The sequence below is a fragment of the Carya illinoinensis genome, chromosome 2 (assembly GCF_018687715.1).
Source record: "Carya illinoinensis cultivar Pawnee chromosome 2, C.illinoinensisPawnee_v1, whole genome shotgun sequence".
Taxonomy (NCBI): Eukaryota; Viridiplantae; Streptophyta; class Magnoliopsida; order Fagales; family Juglandaceae; genus Carya; species Carya illinoinensis.
The window spans coordinates 36,604,799-36,621,942 of record NC_056753.1 but is presented as its reverse complement, the minus strand read 5'-3'; the positions used below and the strand labels follow the sequence as shown (position 1 = coordinate 36,621,942).

The following is a 17,144-nucleotide window of genomic DNA, read 5'->3' as shown; positions in this document are numbered from 1 at the left end:
AAATATAATAAATTTAGAAATTTCAAAAAATAAAAAAATAAAAAATAAAGACACATGGAATTCGCAAAACAACAGAATGGTTTTTGATAAACAAACAAATTAATAAACTAAATTTCTAAAACACATAAAATTATAAATAACAGTTATGAAAATTGTTAAAGATATTTTAAAACACTTGAAAAAGATTAAGAAAAATGAAATAAAGAATACAAAAATAACATAAATTTCATAGCAAACAAAAATAATAATATAATTAAAAAAATAAAACGGAAAATTTTAAAAACAAAAAAGAAATTTAAAACAAAGTTAAAATAAAGAAATAAACGCATGGCCAAGATCCGCGTGACGTGGTGTTTTCCCTATTACTTATGGTGGGCTGTTTTCGGCTTAACGATCCACTTACCCAGGCTACCCTCCCCCAATGTGTTCCATTTATAATCTTGTTTATCCGGGCCCAGCCTAATAATGTTCGAGCACAATTTTTGGCCCAGATCAAAACTTGCATATTGGATTATTTTCGGCCCTATTGGCGTAATTTGAAATTTGAGAAGGGTATAAATAGAAAAAGTCTGTATGCAGGTAAGTTGGCGGAGGGATGCGCACGAATGAATGCAGGGGTCTACGTAGAAATTAGTACGGTGAGTTTTAAAATTTTTCCCTTCTCTTTTGAAAGCTATCTCGTGGTCCCCTCTCCATCTCACTCCTCCATTTCTTTGAATTTTTTCCTTTCCAGTTTCTGAACCTTGACCGCCTTCCATGTCCCTCCTCCTCTCCTCCATGTCGTGACCAGAGATGTGTGTTCCGAGATGTAAGGCTTTGGCTGTCGAGATATTAGGGTGGAGAGATATTAAAGACCCATTGGTGTGTGTTCGCTTAGTAATAAGAAAAGCTCTGGAAAATTTGATTTTTGTTTTCCATTAAAGTAGTAAGTCATTTTTAGTTCATAAAAGTTGTGAGCTGATGGAAATTAATGTTTTAAATTAGTGTTTTAATACTACAAGAAAAATAGATTTTTGTGACAAATATTTTACAACTAAAATTATTATTTCCAACGAAAATAGTACAATATTAGACACAAAAATCCATTTTTTTGTGGTGTTATTTCTTTCAAGAGATCAATTCAGTGATAGCGTCTTCACAGTAGTGATGGCGTTTTGTATGTACTGATTTTTTATTGGGAATATTACAAAATATTGTGTTTTTTAGGGTATTAAATTTTTTTTTGGATGAATTTGTGGCCATAACTGTTAGAAATAACGCCGACAATGACCGGCGACGATGACTGACAATGACCGGCGATGATGAAATCCCTCGTGTTTTATTTTTCATGTATTTCTAATGTTTTCTCCAATTTTTATTTTGTTTTTTTATTTTTTTTAAAGAAACTGATGTGGCATCCTGCTCACCTCTCCTGCACAATCTAACCTGCCGGTAGCAAAATTGATATATATATGCTTCATATTCATATAGAGTTTTTTGATATAATAATTACTAGAATGTTGTTCTTCCTCATGGATTTATAATTATTAAGCGCATTCACTTATGGGACACAATTTAAGTACGTTAAATCAGTTAGTGAAATGAAAAATGATAAAATCAACAATGAAGAATGACACTTTTTGTATATATATATTGTAATAATCAGAGTGATTCAAAACGTCTGTTGTTTTTAAAGAGTTTATTTGCCACCTATGGAATCAAGCCACTTCATGCCTAACAGTGTATGATCCTCTCAGCCTGATTAATTATTTAATATTATAAATTTAGTAGCCATGACATAGTTTAAAATAACAACACGCATTAAAAAATGGTCATAAATTAAGCTGATATTTCACTTTAATCTTTTGCTCTAAGGGTGTACTAAACCTGGCAAAGTAACAATAAAGAGAGATTAATAGGGTATAAAGAAAGAAAAATTCTCTAAGTCCCCTACGTACAACTCTTGGCTGGATTTTATGACGTGGTGCCAACTTCGATGGATAAAATAATACTGATCATAATTAAGTACATGATCACAACACAATTAGTAAGATCAGATCCTCTACGTACGCACGTAGGGCCCATATTCCTTAACAAATTATCAAGGAGATCAGGACCCCTAAAAGAGAATATTTGTTTTAGAAGTTACGTACACTCACTAATTAAACCCGGTAAAGAATAATGTTAGGATCTCGTACCGCTACCAGTTTTGTTTTGTTTTGTTTTTTTTTTAGTGATTAAGAAAAAATTGTTTAATATTATTGTGAATTTTTTATTTTTTTAATATTTAAAAATATTAAAAATGATATGAAAAAAAAAAACAAAAAACAAAATTTTAAGCCTAGTGAGAGCCTATAGCGGTGGCTCTAGAAGGCCTCCTGGTAAAAGGATGCATGCTTTAATTAATTATTTTAATAAGTTTGGATGAGGAATTTATGTATGATATCTCAGATTAATCCTCATTAAAAACAACAGGAATATAATAAGGTTGTTAGACTTTAGCAACTACTGAATAGGAGACATTATATATATCATGTTGTTTTCATGACACATGATGGGCTCCATGCAGCACCAGCAATGCAGGAGTTTTGGCTTTCAAATGGAAGCATTAAGGTCAGGTTCAAGACGCTTAGATCAGTTATGTCTGGACTAGAAATGCTTGGAAGCGCAATGACACTACTTTACATGGCATCATCAGCTCCTCGCGTGTAGGCCACTTTTGGTGGAGCACTGGTTAATGGGAATCACTATCGACAGGCACTGGACTTATCGATGGGGGCACATGTGCTTCTTTAGTGATCAAACAGCGAAAAAGATCTATCCCTTTTTTTTTTTTTCTTTATATATAGAAAAGAAAAAACTGATGTATTTATGAAGGAAAATTTATAAAGACAAAAATTGGGTAGGATTAGATTACTAAATGATAAGGTTTATCTTATCATTATTTGATTAAATTTGGATGAATGTAAAATAAGTATTGATTTGTATCTAAACAATATTAAGTCTATCTAGAAGTCTTAGATGTTGTTTAGATAAGTCATTGAGGTTAAAATCGAGTTCTGGAATATTGGTATTTATTAAGAAGAAAACTGAACAGAATTTAGTCAATAACAAAAGATATTATCGCGAAATGTTAGTAGTCCGTCGGGACGCGTTTTCGCATCCGTTGCTAACCGTCAGCAGAGTCCTACTGCGACTAGAACTCTTTCCAGACCTTCTTTTTAAATGGATTCGGTTTTGTATCTTTTCAAGGACTTTGAGCCACGAATTTCAGAGAGGATATTCTAAGCATTTATGAGAGAAAATTCACTTGAGAATTTTCATGAGATTTTTCATATCTTCTTGAGTGTGATCATGCTTTGAGTGTGAAGGAACATCGATTGGATTTCAGCCTCTGGAGTTCCAGAAGGGAAGTCAACATTTGAAAATCGCTAGAGGTTCTGGCTGCTACTGCAGTAGAAGACAAACAGGTCGTTTGTCTAGGCAAGTTTAATCTCGGCGAGAAGGTGGAGAATTCAAGAATCGTGAGAAAAATTCTAAGGTCTTTACCTGAAAGATTTCGACCCAAAGTTACCGCTATTGAAGAAAGTAAAGATCTTGATGCAATAAGGGTAGAAGAACTGGTAGGTTCTTTACAAACGTATGAATCTTCACTTCCTCAAGCAAGAAAATGTAAGTTTATTGCCTTAAAAATTATAGAAGAAAATCAAGATGATTTTTCTGATGAAAAAAATCTTAACAATGAGGATATAGATCCCATAGTAAGAAAGTTTAGAAAATTCATGTTTAATAAAAAGTATAGTGGAAAGAAAAAAAGAGGTGAAGAATTTTCTGCAAAGAAAAATTATTTTGGAAAATGGAATAAAGAAAAATCTGATAAAATAAAGTGTCATGGATGTTCTGGTTATGGTCATATAAGAATTGAATGTCCAAATTTCAAGAAAAGTAAAGGAAAAGCATTGAATGTCACACTTAGTGATAGTTCAGAATCTGAAATTTCAAGTTCATCATCTGATTATGACAAATTTCAAGAAATTCACTAATATGGAGAGTGAGAAAAATAATTTGTCTAAGGCATTCAAAATTTCTGATATTGAAATAGCAAGATTAAGGGATCAAAACATTGCATTAGAAAAAGAATTGGAAAATGTTCAAGAAAAAACAGTAACACAGAAACTATAAGAGATGTTGAGTTTTTAAAAATCTAGTTGTGATCGCACGGGTTTGGGGTATATGACTTCCCAAGGTATGGAACTTAGAGACCCATCATCCGCTGCCACCTCATCAAAAAATATCATTTTTGTTAAAGGAAGTCAAGATGAGGAAACTCCAAAGAAGGCCGTGTCTACAACTCATGCTCCAAGAGTCTCACATGATAGACCAATGACAAAGAAGTCCAACTAAGATAAGTCCAAATGTAAGTTTATTCATATTTGTCATTATTGTGGTGTTGTTGGTCATATAAGACCAAATTTTTTTAACTTGAATAATGTGAAGAAAAATGGATGTGAAAGAAATCCAAAAAGGAAAGGAAATAGTCTAGAGAATCAAGTTTATGATATGAGTTAACAAATCAATTTTTTAAGTCTCAAAATTGGTGAAATGGCAGATTTTTGCTTTCAAAATAAAGAAAAGATCATACAAAGTGATGTTGATAAAAAGAATAGGGTAAAATTTAAAACAAAGTGGGTGGTCAAAAAGGATGTCATGTCACATTAATGGATAGGACTACTTGCATGTTCTTGCATCCTTTATATTATTGCATTAGCTTAGGACATGCATTTTATTTTTTTGTTTTGTTTTTATGTTTTTATTTTTCTGTTTTAAATCAGAAAAATATAATATAAAAAAAATTCTGGTTTGGTTCAAAACTTTTCTTTAAGGAAAGTGCATGCTTGATATGTCAAAATTTGAGCATTTGTGTTCTCACTTAATAAATTCCTGAACCTATGCATCTCTCTACTTGATGCAATTCACTTTGTGCATACTAACCTTATGGATTATCTTGGCAAAGTTCATTTTCAATACACAGTGAGAAACTTATATGTATGTTTTTTTATAATTAAAGTTCATATCATTTAATGAGATGCTCATCAAAGAGAGAGTTCATACCTTGAATTAATTAATACTAGTTGAACCTAGTACATAAATAAAGAGCTCTCTTCTTGCCAAATACAAAGAGTTGATCCATATAGAAAAAGTCGGTGTTAATTCATTGCAGAAAGAGACAAACACCCTACATGGATCCACCACCTTAAAGTTCTTATAGAAAAAATCGTTACTCTAATCATTATGGAAAAAGATGAGCAACAAACATGAACACAAAAAGGGGGTGTACAAACTAGTGTTTAGAGGAGATGCTCATATATCTAGGCCCTAGCATAAAGTTTGACTTTTAAGGTGAAGCAACAAACTCTTGTGAGCATCTATAAGAAGCAATCTTTCATGAATAAAGGTATAAAAAAAAAAAAGATATTACACTATGTTTGAATTAAGATGCATCTAGACATGTTACTTGCCCTTTTGTTTTTTTTTTTTATTAAAAAAAAAATTAAAAAAATTTCAATTTTTTTTTTATTTCTTTCTAATCTCTATTTTTTTTTATTTATATAACATGGTATGCCCACCAAGTGTTTGTTTGTTTGTCTCAACCAAGTTGTCTCAATCATTTGTTCATTATTTAACATACATTCATGCTCATACATCATGTGCATTTAATCCATGAAAAATTGAGACACATTGGAGTTGTTCATCATGTCTTTCTTAGTGTTTTCATCTTGGCACACATAAGTGATATTTATTCTATTTTGTTTCTTGTCAGATTAGTGACAAAAAGGGGGAGTATTGGAAGAGCACATTGGAATATTTTGATATTATGAAATTTAGGGGGAGTTTAAGTAAGCGGGAGTTTAATGAATTTGCTGAAAATATAAAAATGATGGCAACAAAATATTGAGGGGGAAAACTAAGTATTGAACATGGTTATTGATGATGACTAGAACACTTTCTTTTTGTAGGTTTACATTACATCTAACCTTTAATTATTATTGGGACTAGTTTCAAATAATGTTCTATGTCATTTTTTATCATTACTGTATTAAGATATTTTTCAAGAGATCTTGGTCTGCTGGTTGTTTTTGTCTTAGGTATACACTACATTCATCAAGTTGGTTTTGTGACGGATCCACCAAAGGGAAGATTATATATGCAAGACATTGATCAAGTTGGTTTTGTCACCAATCCGCCAAAGGGGGAGATTGTAAAGACAAAAATTGGGTAGAATTAGATGATTAAATGATAAGATTTATCTTATCATTATTTGATTAAATTTGGATGAATGTAAAATAAGTATTGATGTGTATCTAAACAATATTAAGTCTATCTAGAAGTCTTAGGTGTTGTTTAGATAAGTCCTTGATGTTAAAATCAAGTTCTGGAAGATTGATATTTATCAAGAAGAAAGCTGAACAGAATTTAGTCAATAATAGAAGATATTATCGCGAAATGTTAGCAGTTCGTCAAGACGCGTTTTCGCATCCGTTGCTAACCGTCAGCAGAGTCCTACTACGACTAGAACTCTTTCCAGACATTCTATTTAAAGGGATTCGGTTTTGTATCTTTTCAAGGACTTTGAGCCACGAATTTCAGAGAGGATATTCTGAGCATTTATGAGAGAAAATTCACTTGAGAATTTTCATAGGGTTTTTCATATCTTCTTGAGTGTGATCATGCTTTGAGTGTGAAGGAATATCAATTAGATTTCAACCTCTGGAGTTCCAGAAAGGAAGTCAACATTTGAAGATCGCCAGAGGTTCTGGCTGCTACTGCGGTAGAAGACAAACGGGTCGTTTGTCTAGGCAAATAAGAAAGTCGAATTGTAAAAATTTTGTAATTGATTATTGCTTGTAATTGTTCTTCAAATAATAAGATTGACTTTCTTGGGTTTGGCTGCCCCGTAGGGTTTTACCTTTAAAGAGTTCTTTAAAGGGTTTCCCTTCGTAACCGATCGTTGTGTCTTGCAAGTTTGATTATTTATTTAAAAGTATTTGATTTGTTTCATAATCTTGATAATTGAGATTTAATTTATTTGTTCAAGAAAATTGGTAGATAATTTCGTGATTTTACAAGTGTACGTTGGGAATTTTAAAATTAATGGAAGAGGAGAGAAGTTAATAGAGGGGGAAGAAATGATAGATTACCCCTTAAGGAAAATTCTACTCGAAGGCGAGTCCGCGCACCTAGGCCTGTGCAAAAAACCCGCCTGATCCGTCAACCCCGTCTAAGCCGATCAAATCCATCCGATAGAAGACCGTTTTGCTTCAATGTCGGGTTGAACCCGATAAATAACGGGCAAACTGACTCTTACAATTCTTAGAACACTTCAAAGTATTATCTGATCAAACCCTAGCAGCCCACTTCTCTTTCTTGCTCTAAAGATGATTGTGCCGAAACGAAACCTTTGTCTACTTTCCCCTTCTCGCCTGCACGGAAACAGTCAAATGAAAGAATATTCTTGCGCATGGAAAGTGGAAACGCAACAAAAACATTTCTGCAAATGGCCAATGGTCCTGTTCATAGAAAATCCTTCATTGATTCTTTGATAAAAATAGCTAGAAACTATGGCTTCCATGGCCTAGAACTCCACTGGTATTCTCCGAGTACAAGCTCTAATTTGACCAACATAGACATACTCTTTCAAGAGTGGCAAGCAGCTATAGAGTCAGAGGCTAAAAGAATTTTCAACATGGGCATACAATTTCTGACATTCCACACCAGGAATCTTATGAAGTTAAGCCTATCGACCTTGATTCTGGTGAGTTTCAAAAGCTCTTGGCATGGTGTTTTTGATGGATTAAGAAATAAAGGGAAGTTTTGTTGGGGTTTTGTGTTGTTTTCTGGGTTTCATAGTTCTTGAAATCCATTGCTATGGGAAAATATGGATCTTGTTTTGATTGAATCTAAAGCTTCGCAGTTGGGAAATTTGTGGATTCTGGAGTTTGAGCCTTTGAGGTCCTAACGAAAAGTTTAATGACTGAGGAATTAGGAAAGTAAGATCAAGATGGATAATTCTCGACTAGTTCGAATTTGTTGTTGGAATATTAGCAGTTATTTTAAGACCCGACCCAACCCGCATGTCACGGGTCGGTTTATCATGACATTGATACGCGGACTGGTCGGATCGGATCCAAAAACAGTCCGAGTTGGACGGGTTGCAGGCCTACGCACACCCATGAGCACCTAAGATGACATGGAATGGGGCTGGGTTAATGAAAGGGTGTGGATTGTGTTTGACGGAGGAGACCGGCCGAAAGGGAGACGAAGGGATTTGGTGCGCTAATATGGGATTTGGGAGAGGGGAGACAGACGAAGGGATATGATGGTCTTCTTCTTTTCTTCTCCTCTTTTTTTTTTTTTTAATATTTAAAAATAAGAAAAAAATACATTAAAAAATATAAATAAACTAGTGATAGGGTACTTGAATGGTCGCTGATCAGTGGCGGAGCCACGTTGGGGCAGGGGGGGCCTTGGCCCCCCCTACAATTTGACAAAAAAAAAAAAAAATATGTGTGTTAATTTTTTTATTTAATAAATAATATTAATTTATCATGTATTGGCCCCCTCTAAAAATTATTTTGGCCCCTCCATAAAATTTAATCTGATATAAAAATGAAATAAATAAAACACATATCATATAAAATAAAATACATAATTTTTATTATAAATAAAAAAAATTCTAATTATAACTAGTAGTATTTCTAACATTATTCTATTGTCTATATTTTTTTTTTGATAAGTTTATTCCATTGTCTATATTGAAAGTGAAATAGTTAAGAATTTTGATATAGATTCAATACTTGATGATTTTGTTTGTTTAATATATTTGTATGAATGTCTTTATATTATTTCAATGATATAGTATTATTGACATATCAAATATTTTTTTAATGCATAAGTTATATTAAACGTATTTTATTTATATTATAAATTTTCTTATTAAATTATTATATATCATAAAAAAAATTATATAAAAATAAAATAAAAAATATTTTATGTATATTGTTATAATTATATCTGGCCCCCCCTAAAATAAAATCCTGGCTCCGCCACTGTCGCTGATAGGGTACTTGAATGGCAGCGACCATAAATGGTACCCTGTTGCTTTCTAGAGGAAAACAGAGACAGCAAAGTTTATAAAACGAGATCAGTCTTGTTCTTGGGTGCTAATTAAGTACTCCGCGTGAAGCACGCGTATTCGGATTGAAGCCATGCCATCTCCTGTCTTTGCCAATACGCAAAGGGAGGGGCCATGTACGGTTCGTTTTTCTAGACAAAGAAGTTTCGTCTCGTTTTGATCAGTGGCAGTGCTTGAGACGCAAGTTTCTGAATTCTTGTAATTACGTGGCCAAGTACTTCATTATTAGCACGCTTATAGACAAGTCTCCGCGTGCAGGATGGGCTAATTAATCATATATCAATACTTAAAATTATGGTATTCTTTTGGCGTTGCTTAGGTTGATTAAATAAGCCAAATTTCTGGCTTATCATTTTATTATTTTATTATTTAACTTCTAGCTTAACAATTAAGTATCAACGAGAAGCTAAATATAATACTGACAAGATATTGCACAGAAATTTGGGTTGAATTTATTTATAAAAAGATTATAAAAAAAGAAAAAGAAAAAGAGGTTCTGAATTCTGAGTTCCTTTTATGGATCTTAAATATCTGTAATTGTAGTAAGTTCTTGAATGGAATTAAGTACAGCACTAATTGATACAATTAATTCGTTTTGGATTATTATCCGAAGAGATCGTGACTAGCTCTGATATTGGAATGGAAGCAATCCAATATCTTCCATCACACCAGGATTGGAAAGTTAAGAAAGAATATCAACAAGAATTTTGTTACATATAAGTACAGTTATATACTAATCTGTGTATCAATACTGATTTATTCATACTTAAAATTTAAATTAATACTATTTTTAATAAAATTTACTTTTTGATCAATCACATCATATTAATACACAGATTAATACATAATTATATTTACAACTATATTTTTCCTATAACAACGTGCCCAAACGGTTAATCATGCAGTCTAGTATTGCACAATCCTGTCAAATGGACATCTGTTCATCAGACTGTTCCATCATCATATCGTGCACGTGATATCTATATATCATCCACCTTTCAACGTCCACCGTTCGTGTGTCTCTAACGAAACAAAAGAAACAAGTTCGGAGACATGCACGATGTCTGCGGCAGAATTGGCCGAATCATGGGCGACTTTGACGGCCGAGGGCGGCATCAATTGTAGTATTACAGATGGGCCATTTGTTGGTTTGCTTCACTGCCTCTAATTTAGCCAATAAGCTAAAAATCTCCGCAATATAATTAACTAGAAGACCCAAAACATATTATATATATATATATATATATATATATATATGTTTCATGTGTACGAAACTTCCATTGTTAGGTTTGACCAAGACAAATTAAATGTATACAGGTCTATGGTCAAATCCGCCGGGCAACCAGTTCTGCATCATGTTTACGTAAGAATTTGGCTCAACCAATGTGGACTTAGAAAAATGAAAAAAATAAATAAAAGAAAAATCAAATCCACATATTTCATTTTTTTCTTGTATTCTTTAACGTTTTAGTTTGGCTAGAAAAATATATCGGATCCGTATTCATTTGATAAAACTGCGGGATGTGAATGTCTAAATTAAGGGAAAGTGTTCTTACGCGTTTAAAAGCTAATAACATTCACAGACTTTCTCGCAGTCGCAGCTTCCAGGAACGAGACAGTTCTAAATTATGCCAAATTGGCATTGTTTTTTGGACTGAGAATGCTCTTTTTCGTCTTCCGTACGTAAGAAACAAAGTTTGAACCAAACCATTAAACACAGCAGCATTCTACGTAAGTACTGAAATATATACACCGAAACAAGTGATTAAAATTATATATCGCTTATGTGTAATAGGGACTTAAAAACATTATATATTTTTTGGAAAAATATAATTATAAATACAATTGTGTATTAATCTATCTACTAATGTGATGTGATTGGTCAAAAAGTAAATTTTATTAAAAATAATGTTAATTTAAATTTTAAATATGAATGAATCAGTATTATTATACAGATTAGCACGCAACTGTACTTATATATAACAAAACTCATATTTTTTTTAATTATGATGAGTACTACGTTCAAATGACACGTACATGATAGATCTGATCTCCCTTTACATAATTTAAAAACCTCGAAATAGATAAGATCGTACCAACCCCGGCCTATTCCTAACCGCGCGCTGGTGGTTGTGACATCAACCACCAAAGAGTATTATTGTAGCTAGTAACTAATAACCAATAACTATATTGATTTGCAGTTTTTTAAAATAATATTAATTTAACCCCAAAACAAATGAAAATCAGTATAAACTCGATCGAATGAGATTCATAAAGTGACAAATGCTGCATGTGATATCACAGATTCACATGATCCCAATCAATCGGTTCCACCTATTTATACATACATACAAACAAATATATATATATATAAATATATATATATATATATATATATATATATATATAATATGATCCGCTTGATTAATTGGTGAGAAATATTTAAAGAGAAGTAATATTAATTAATTCATTAATTGATAGAATTATGTATCAAAGAGTATATATAATAAATTATCATCCACCTTGTAATCAAGTCAATTAAATATTTAGTTTACTTTTTCATCCTTTAATTAAGAAAAATAAAGTCATTGGACTCCATATATAATATTCAGCCAGATTTAAAAGATTTTAGTAGGTTTTGATTTACAAGTAATCTCATCTATGTATACGGAAATAAATGAGTTTCATCAATATTATTATAAGAGTTTTGTTACGTATAAGTAAAGTCGTGTACTAATTTGCATACTAATACTGATTTCTTTATATTTAAAATTTAAATTAATATTATTTTCAATAAAATTTATTTTTTAATCAATCATATTAGATTGACACACGTATTAGTACGTAATTATATTTTTAACTAGATTTTTCTTTATAATAATTATTACGACGTACACCAGATCATAGTTTATCCCAAATTTTAGTTAACAAATAATTAACCCCATCAAACACATAAGTTCCATCTAAGTACAGCCGTTACGTAAGTTATTCCAATCAGCGGTACTCAAGTCAGTCACATGCCAGCAGCACCTTTAATCAAAGAACCAAAGCTTTGTCCCTCGATGCTCGTGTGCACATGCAGACAATCATGTCCCAATAGATCAGCATTTAGGGTTTATTTGAGGTCACGGTAGAAGCCTTAAAATGTATTTATATATTAGTAAAAGTTATTTAATAAAAATATTAAGTCGTTTAAGTGTTATATATTAAAATACTTTTAATCTCAAATAAATTAAAAAGTATATTTGAGGAAAAACATCATTTTGATATTTTTTTTCAAACATGTTTTTTTAGATAATACAGAACGTAATTCAAATTTTAAAAAATTTTTCAATAAACGAAAATATCTATACAATTTTAAAATAATTACAACAATCAAACTTTTAAGGATATAATTATAATTTTTAAAAATTTAAATGATCGTAATTTCCACTTCAAAAAGTATTTTTTTAATTTATTTATAAACAAATATAGCATGTTTGAAGTGCATTAAATATATGGTTATTAAACAATAAATAATATTTTAATAATTAAACTTATTACATAAGTTATAAATTTTAAATTTTAAAGACATTAATCGGTATTGCCGTTAATGGTCCTGAACAGAGAGAGAGAGAGAACATGCCACTATTTGACCGGTAAATACTGCGTGTAATTCGGTTCCAAAGTCTTTGTCATCACTCGACGAGTCGAAACATATATTGCACCTTGGCCTGCAGCTTACACTTCTTCTCTGCCTCCCTTTCCTATTAAGATTTAAGCCTCTCTCTCTTTGGCCCCCAAAACTTTCCCATAAAGTTCACTCCTCCATTTGGCCCCCCTCCCAACCCTTTTCCTATATACTTCATTTACTTCAATTCCCTTGTACATGCATATATATATATATATACACGCATAGCCTTCAAATCCCAAAAACATATATAGAACCCAAATCAAAATCCGAGGATAAAGAGAGGGAAAGAAACGAAATAGGGAGATAGAGAAATGGGTTTCTCAAAGGAAGAAAGATCAAAAAGGGTTTTGAGAGGTGTGAAGACCATGTTCTTCTTGATCACCATGCTTATTTCTTTGCTGCTTTTCTCAGCTCCTGTTCTTTTGGTTATAGCGGATACGCTTCTTCCTTCTGCGCTCCTCTCTGCTTCTCTTTCTCCTCTTCCTCTTTCATTACAAACTCTCTCTTCTCATCTGCAGAACTACGACTTTCGGTACTCCTTGATCGATATACCTCTCATATCCATTATAAGATCAGCCATCATAATCTGTGAGTACCATACTTGTAATTTCAAAATGATTTTTTCTATACCCTTTTGGCTTCAAGAGAAAAGCAATGCGTTTTGAACTTAAATTAAATCATTGATTTTGTTAGTATTCTTCCATTTTTGCCAGGTGTCTATAGATTGTGTGATGGGCCAAGGCTTTCACGAGGGCCGTATTTGGGAATCACGACGATGTGTTCGGTGTTATCTCTAATGTTTGTTTCGATGAAAGCCGCGTATGTTTTTGGCGTTTCGGGCAGCGATCGAGGAGGGTATGTCAGGGCACCGGAAGTAGCGTTGTTCATATGCTCTCTGGCTCTGGCTGTAGGGCATATCGCCGTGGCCTATAGAACAAGTTGCAGGGCGAGACGTAAGCTTCTGGTTTACAAAATTGACATTGAAGCTGTAAGTTCAATTTCTCCATCTCATATAATTCTAATTAAAAAACAAATTACATAATTAAGGGCCCAATTCCTGATTACTTTTCTTCAGATCGGAAATATATGTGAAAATGATTGTTTATGTTCATTTATTGGGTGACGTGGATGCTGACTTATCCGGTCCCACATCTGTATATGCGATGAAAAAACGAGGAAAATTCATCGGTCGTTTATTACAAAAGTTTGAAAATCTGTCTACTGGAAGGGGCAAAATTATCGTGTGTGAATCTAAACAGATGTTGGAGGATTGCTGGCCGGGTCGGCCTTCTTTTTTTTTTTTTTTTTTTTTTAAAGAAAAATATTACTCTTATCATTCAAACTTATCGTTCCTGTTATTGTTTGAATTTTTTATTTTATTTTTAAAAAAATTTCTTAATGATTAAGGAAATATTTTTTAATAATATTGCAATTTTTTATTTTTTAAAAAATATTTAAAATTATTAAAAAATACATGTAAAAAAAGCAAAACAAAAACAAAAACTTAAATAACAGTATAACACTAACGGAGGCTGGGAGCGGTGGGCATACGCCCACCCTTTTTTGAATTTCCAACCTATATATATATTCATCGAAGTTGATCTGTTTGTCATAATCCTTTCCTTCATGAGCTCCATTCTGTTTCCTTTAATACGGTTTTTGTATTCTTTCATTAATGATCAGATTAAAAGATATTTGATTTTTGGCTTAACATGATCTTTTACTAATACAAGCATTGACATCAATTTTCTCTTAAATTTTCTTAACGTGTACCATTTAGTTTTCAAAACTCAGGTATTTTTACTTTTTTGTAATCAATGAAATCATAAAAGTCATTGACTTTTAAAAAATTGTTAGAGCTTATGAGCTATAACGTACTTAATAGGTAACGATATTTTGACACTTCATATAAAAGGCTGTTGACAGTTGATCTCTTGCATGTTCTTCCCTCGTACGAAATTTATAAAGTTTCTTATTGTATATATATTTTTTATTACTCCCTTTGTCATCTTGTTTTCTGAATATTTCTTTGACATATTCTTCCTCTTCACATTTCCTTGGAGTTTCCTATTATTTGTTCTCTTTGGGATCTCGATGAATACTTTGATACTCTCATAAACTCAGAATAAATAAAAGATTAAAAAAATAGTCCGTATTAAGATGAGCCTCCAAACATGTCACGAAGTTTAAAAAAAGGAGTGGTCACTGATAATTTACAATTTTATAACATTTATTCTCCTCTGTATATGCATATGGCTCGCTTTAATATTGCCTTGTTCGTTGTTCCTCCATCCTTATGTCTTATGTTCAAAGAATCATAATGCGCAGCCGCCCTTAGTGACAGGCTACTAGCTAAATACTATTAAATATTTAGAATGTGCAAAAAGTATATAAAAATATTTATGTTCAAAGAATCATAATGCGCAGCCGCCTTTAGTGACAGGCTACTTGCTAAATACTATTAAATATTTAAAATGTGTAAAAAGTATATAAAAATGAGTGTAGATAGAATTTTTTAAAAATTAAAAATATAGTATTAATTCATGCAAGTTATAAATTGTTTTATTTGTAGAATGTCTAAAACCGTCCTACCAATTTGTAATAAATGACATTATGTTATGGCATGGGCACAGGTTTCAGCTTTCAAGAATGGGATTTCAAGGTATCAGAATATCTTACAAGAAAGAAAGGGCGAAGCGAACATAACAACGAAGGAAATTTCATTATAATATATCCATCCCATGTTTATTTGGCTAACCCAATCCTTTGTAGCCGTGAGATTTTTCAGGTAATGATTTTAAATAGTTTCGCCTAGCTACATCACATTTGACTCATAAATCTATTCCTTTCATCAACTCACTCTAGCCTTCAATATGCATCTCTTTTTGTACAGATTCATTCGAGGAAAACCAGGCTCTTCTGGAGACCCAAGAATAGAAACTAACTCTAGATTAAAGCTAGCTAGGCATTAGTACAACGATTGGAAAAGTTTTCGAGTCACTATACAGTACAGAGGCTGTGATTTCTGCGTTTGTCTTTTAACTTATGTTGCCTCCTGATCTCTTCTAGCTAGAAATGTATACTCTGTGAACCACACAATTGAAGTAGTGGGGTGCTTGATTATTGATTACAAATGGCTGACGTCTCAACTGCATCAAAATCGGCAGTACAGTTCCGAATTATTGAAATGTGAACCTTAAAAATGAGTCGCTCTTAAAAGTAAAAAAGAGGGTGCTCTGTGTTATTGGATCGAAGTTTCTTGTAAAATGAGAAGCTTATTTAGTCCCCTGCTCCATTTTCCAAATGCTGGGCATTCAAAAGAGCACTGGTCTCTGCTTGAAATGCAAACAAAGGCTTGGGTTGAAAGTGAGGCCGGGCAAGTTTTACTACCTCCACCATCAAAGAATTCGACCATCCACAGCCCCATCATTGCTCATCCTCTGTTGGCATGCCTCTATCTGGATATTCTTCTCAAGCCACAATCTCGGGCGACAATTCTAGCCCGGGATCCTCATTACATGAGAATGTGAGAGCAATCCACTTCTTACTCTGCCATCGTTCCATATTAACTGCCGAGTGTTGGGTAATGATTAGATGTTCACAGATCAGTATCATAAAGAAATGTGTATACAGCGTGCGAGTAAGCGTCTTTGGCTTTCATGCCACAGTACAAGCATAGTAGTTAATACCAGGATAAATTTTGGAACTCGTTTAAGCTTTTGTGGTATGCAAAATTTATATGATTCGTAACTTCTCCAAGGATTTGCTTGCTTGCTTGCTTCTACTGTGCAGAAGGACATGACTCATCATGCGTTCTTTGAACTTCTTGTACGTGTACGCTTAAGCTATAATTTATAGTCGAAATTGTAAAGTAAAATCCGAGAGAAAAAGCTGGTGTACTGCACCTTACAGTTCTTTTTAATTAGCATATGTACGAGTCTAGCTTCTCAATAATTTTATTCGATCCGTATTGGACGTAGTCGGTACAGCATTTAAAAAAATCTCAATCCATATTAAATTGTAAGGAACCAAATACGTAAAGTAGGCTAATCCTGATCACTTTCCCCTGCCCCTAATTTCCTCCACCATTTCCTTTTAGCTTCCATTCTCCACGTCACTTTACTAAGGCCACTCCCATGGTGCACGTCCACTGTGGACGGTCCAGAAACAGCCACGGGTAATTGAAGTGACAAATAATTCTATAACAAGCTATCGTTTATATACATCATAAGGACGTTCTAAGTTCTCAGAAATTAGACTTGTCATGGAAATTGGCAGTGATAGATTGGTTGTTTCGGC

The 17,144-nt window shown here is 32.7% G+C and overlaps 1 protein-coding gene across 2 annotated transcripts; it reads left to right on the top strand.

Annotated features, from left to right (window-relative positions):
- Positions 1-12,898: 12,898 nt before the first annotated feature.
- Positions 12,899-16,604, top strand: LOC122301490. 2 transcript variants are annotated; one of them, XM_043112875.1, is made up of 4 exons: positions 12,899-13,433; positions 13,559-13,833; positions 15,479-15,633; positions 15,711-16,604. In XM_043112875.1, the coding sequence occupies exons 1-3, from the start codon at positions 13,157-13,159 to the stop codon at positions 15,572-15,574; spliced, it is 648 nt and encodes a 215-aa protein (XP_042968809.1). In that variant the 5' UTR covers positions 12,899-13,156; the 3' UTR covers positions 15,575-15,633; positions 15,711-16,604. The 2 variants fall into 2 exon arrangements, with proteins under 2 accessions (XP_042968809.1, XP_042968808.1); XM_043112874.1 differs by having other exon boundaries at positions 12,900-13,433; positions 15,739-16,604.
- The last annotated feature ends 540 nt before the right edge of the window (positions 16,605-17,144 follow it).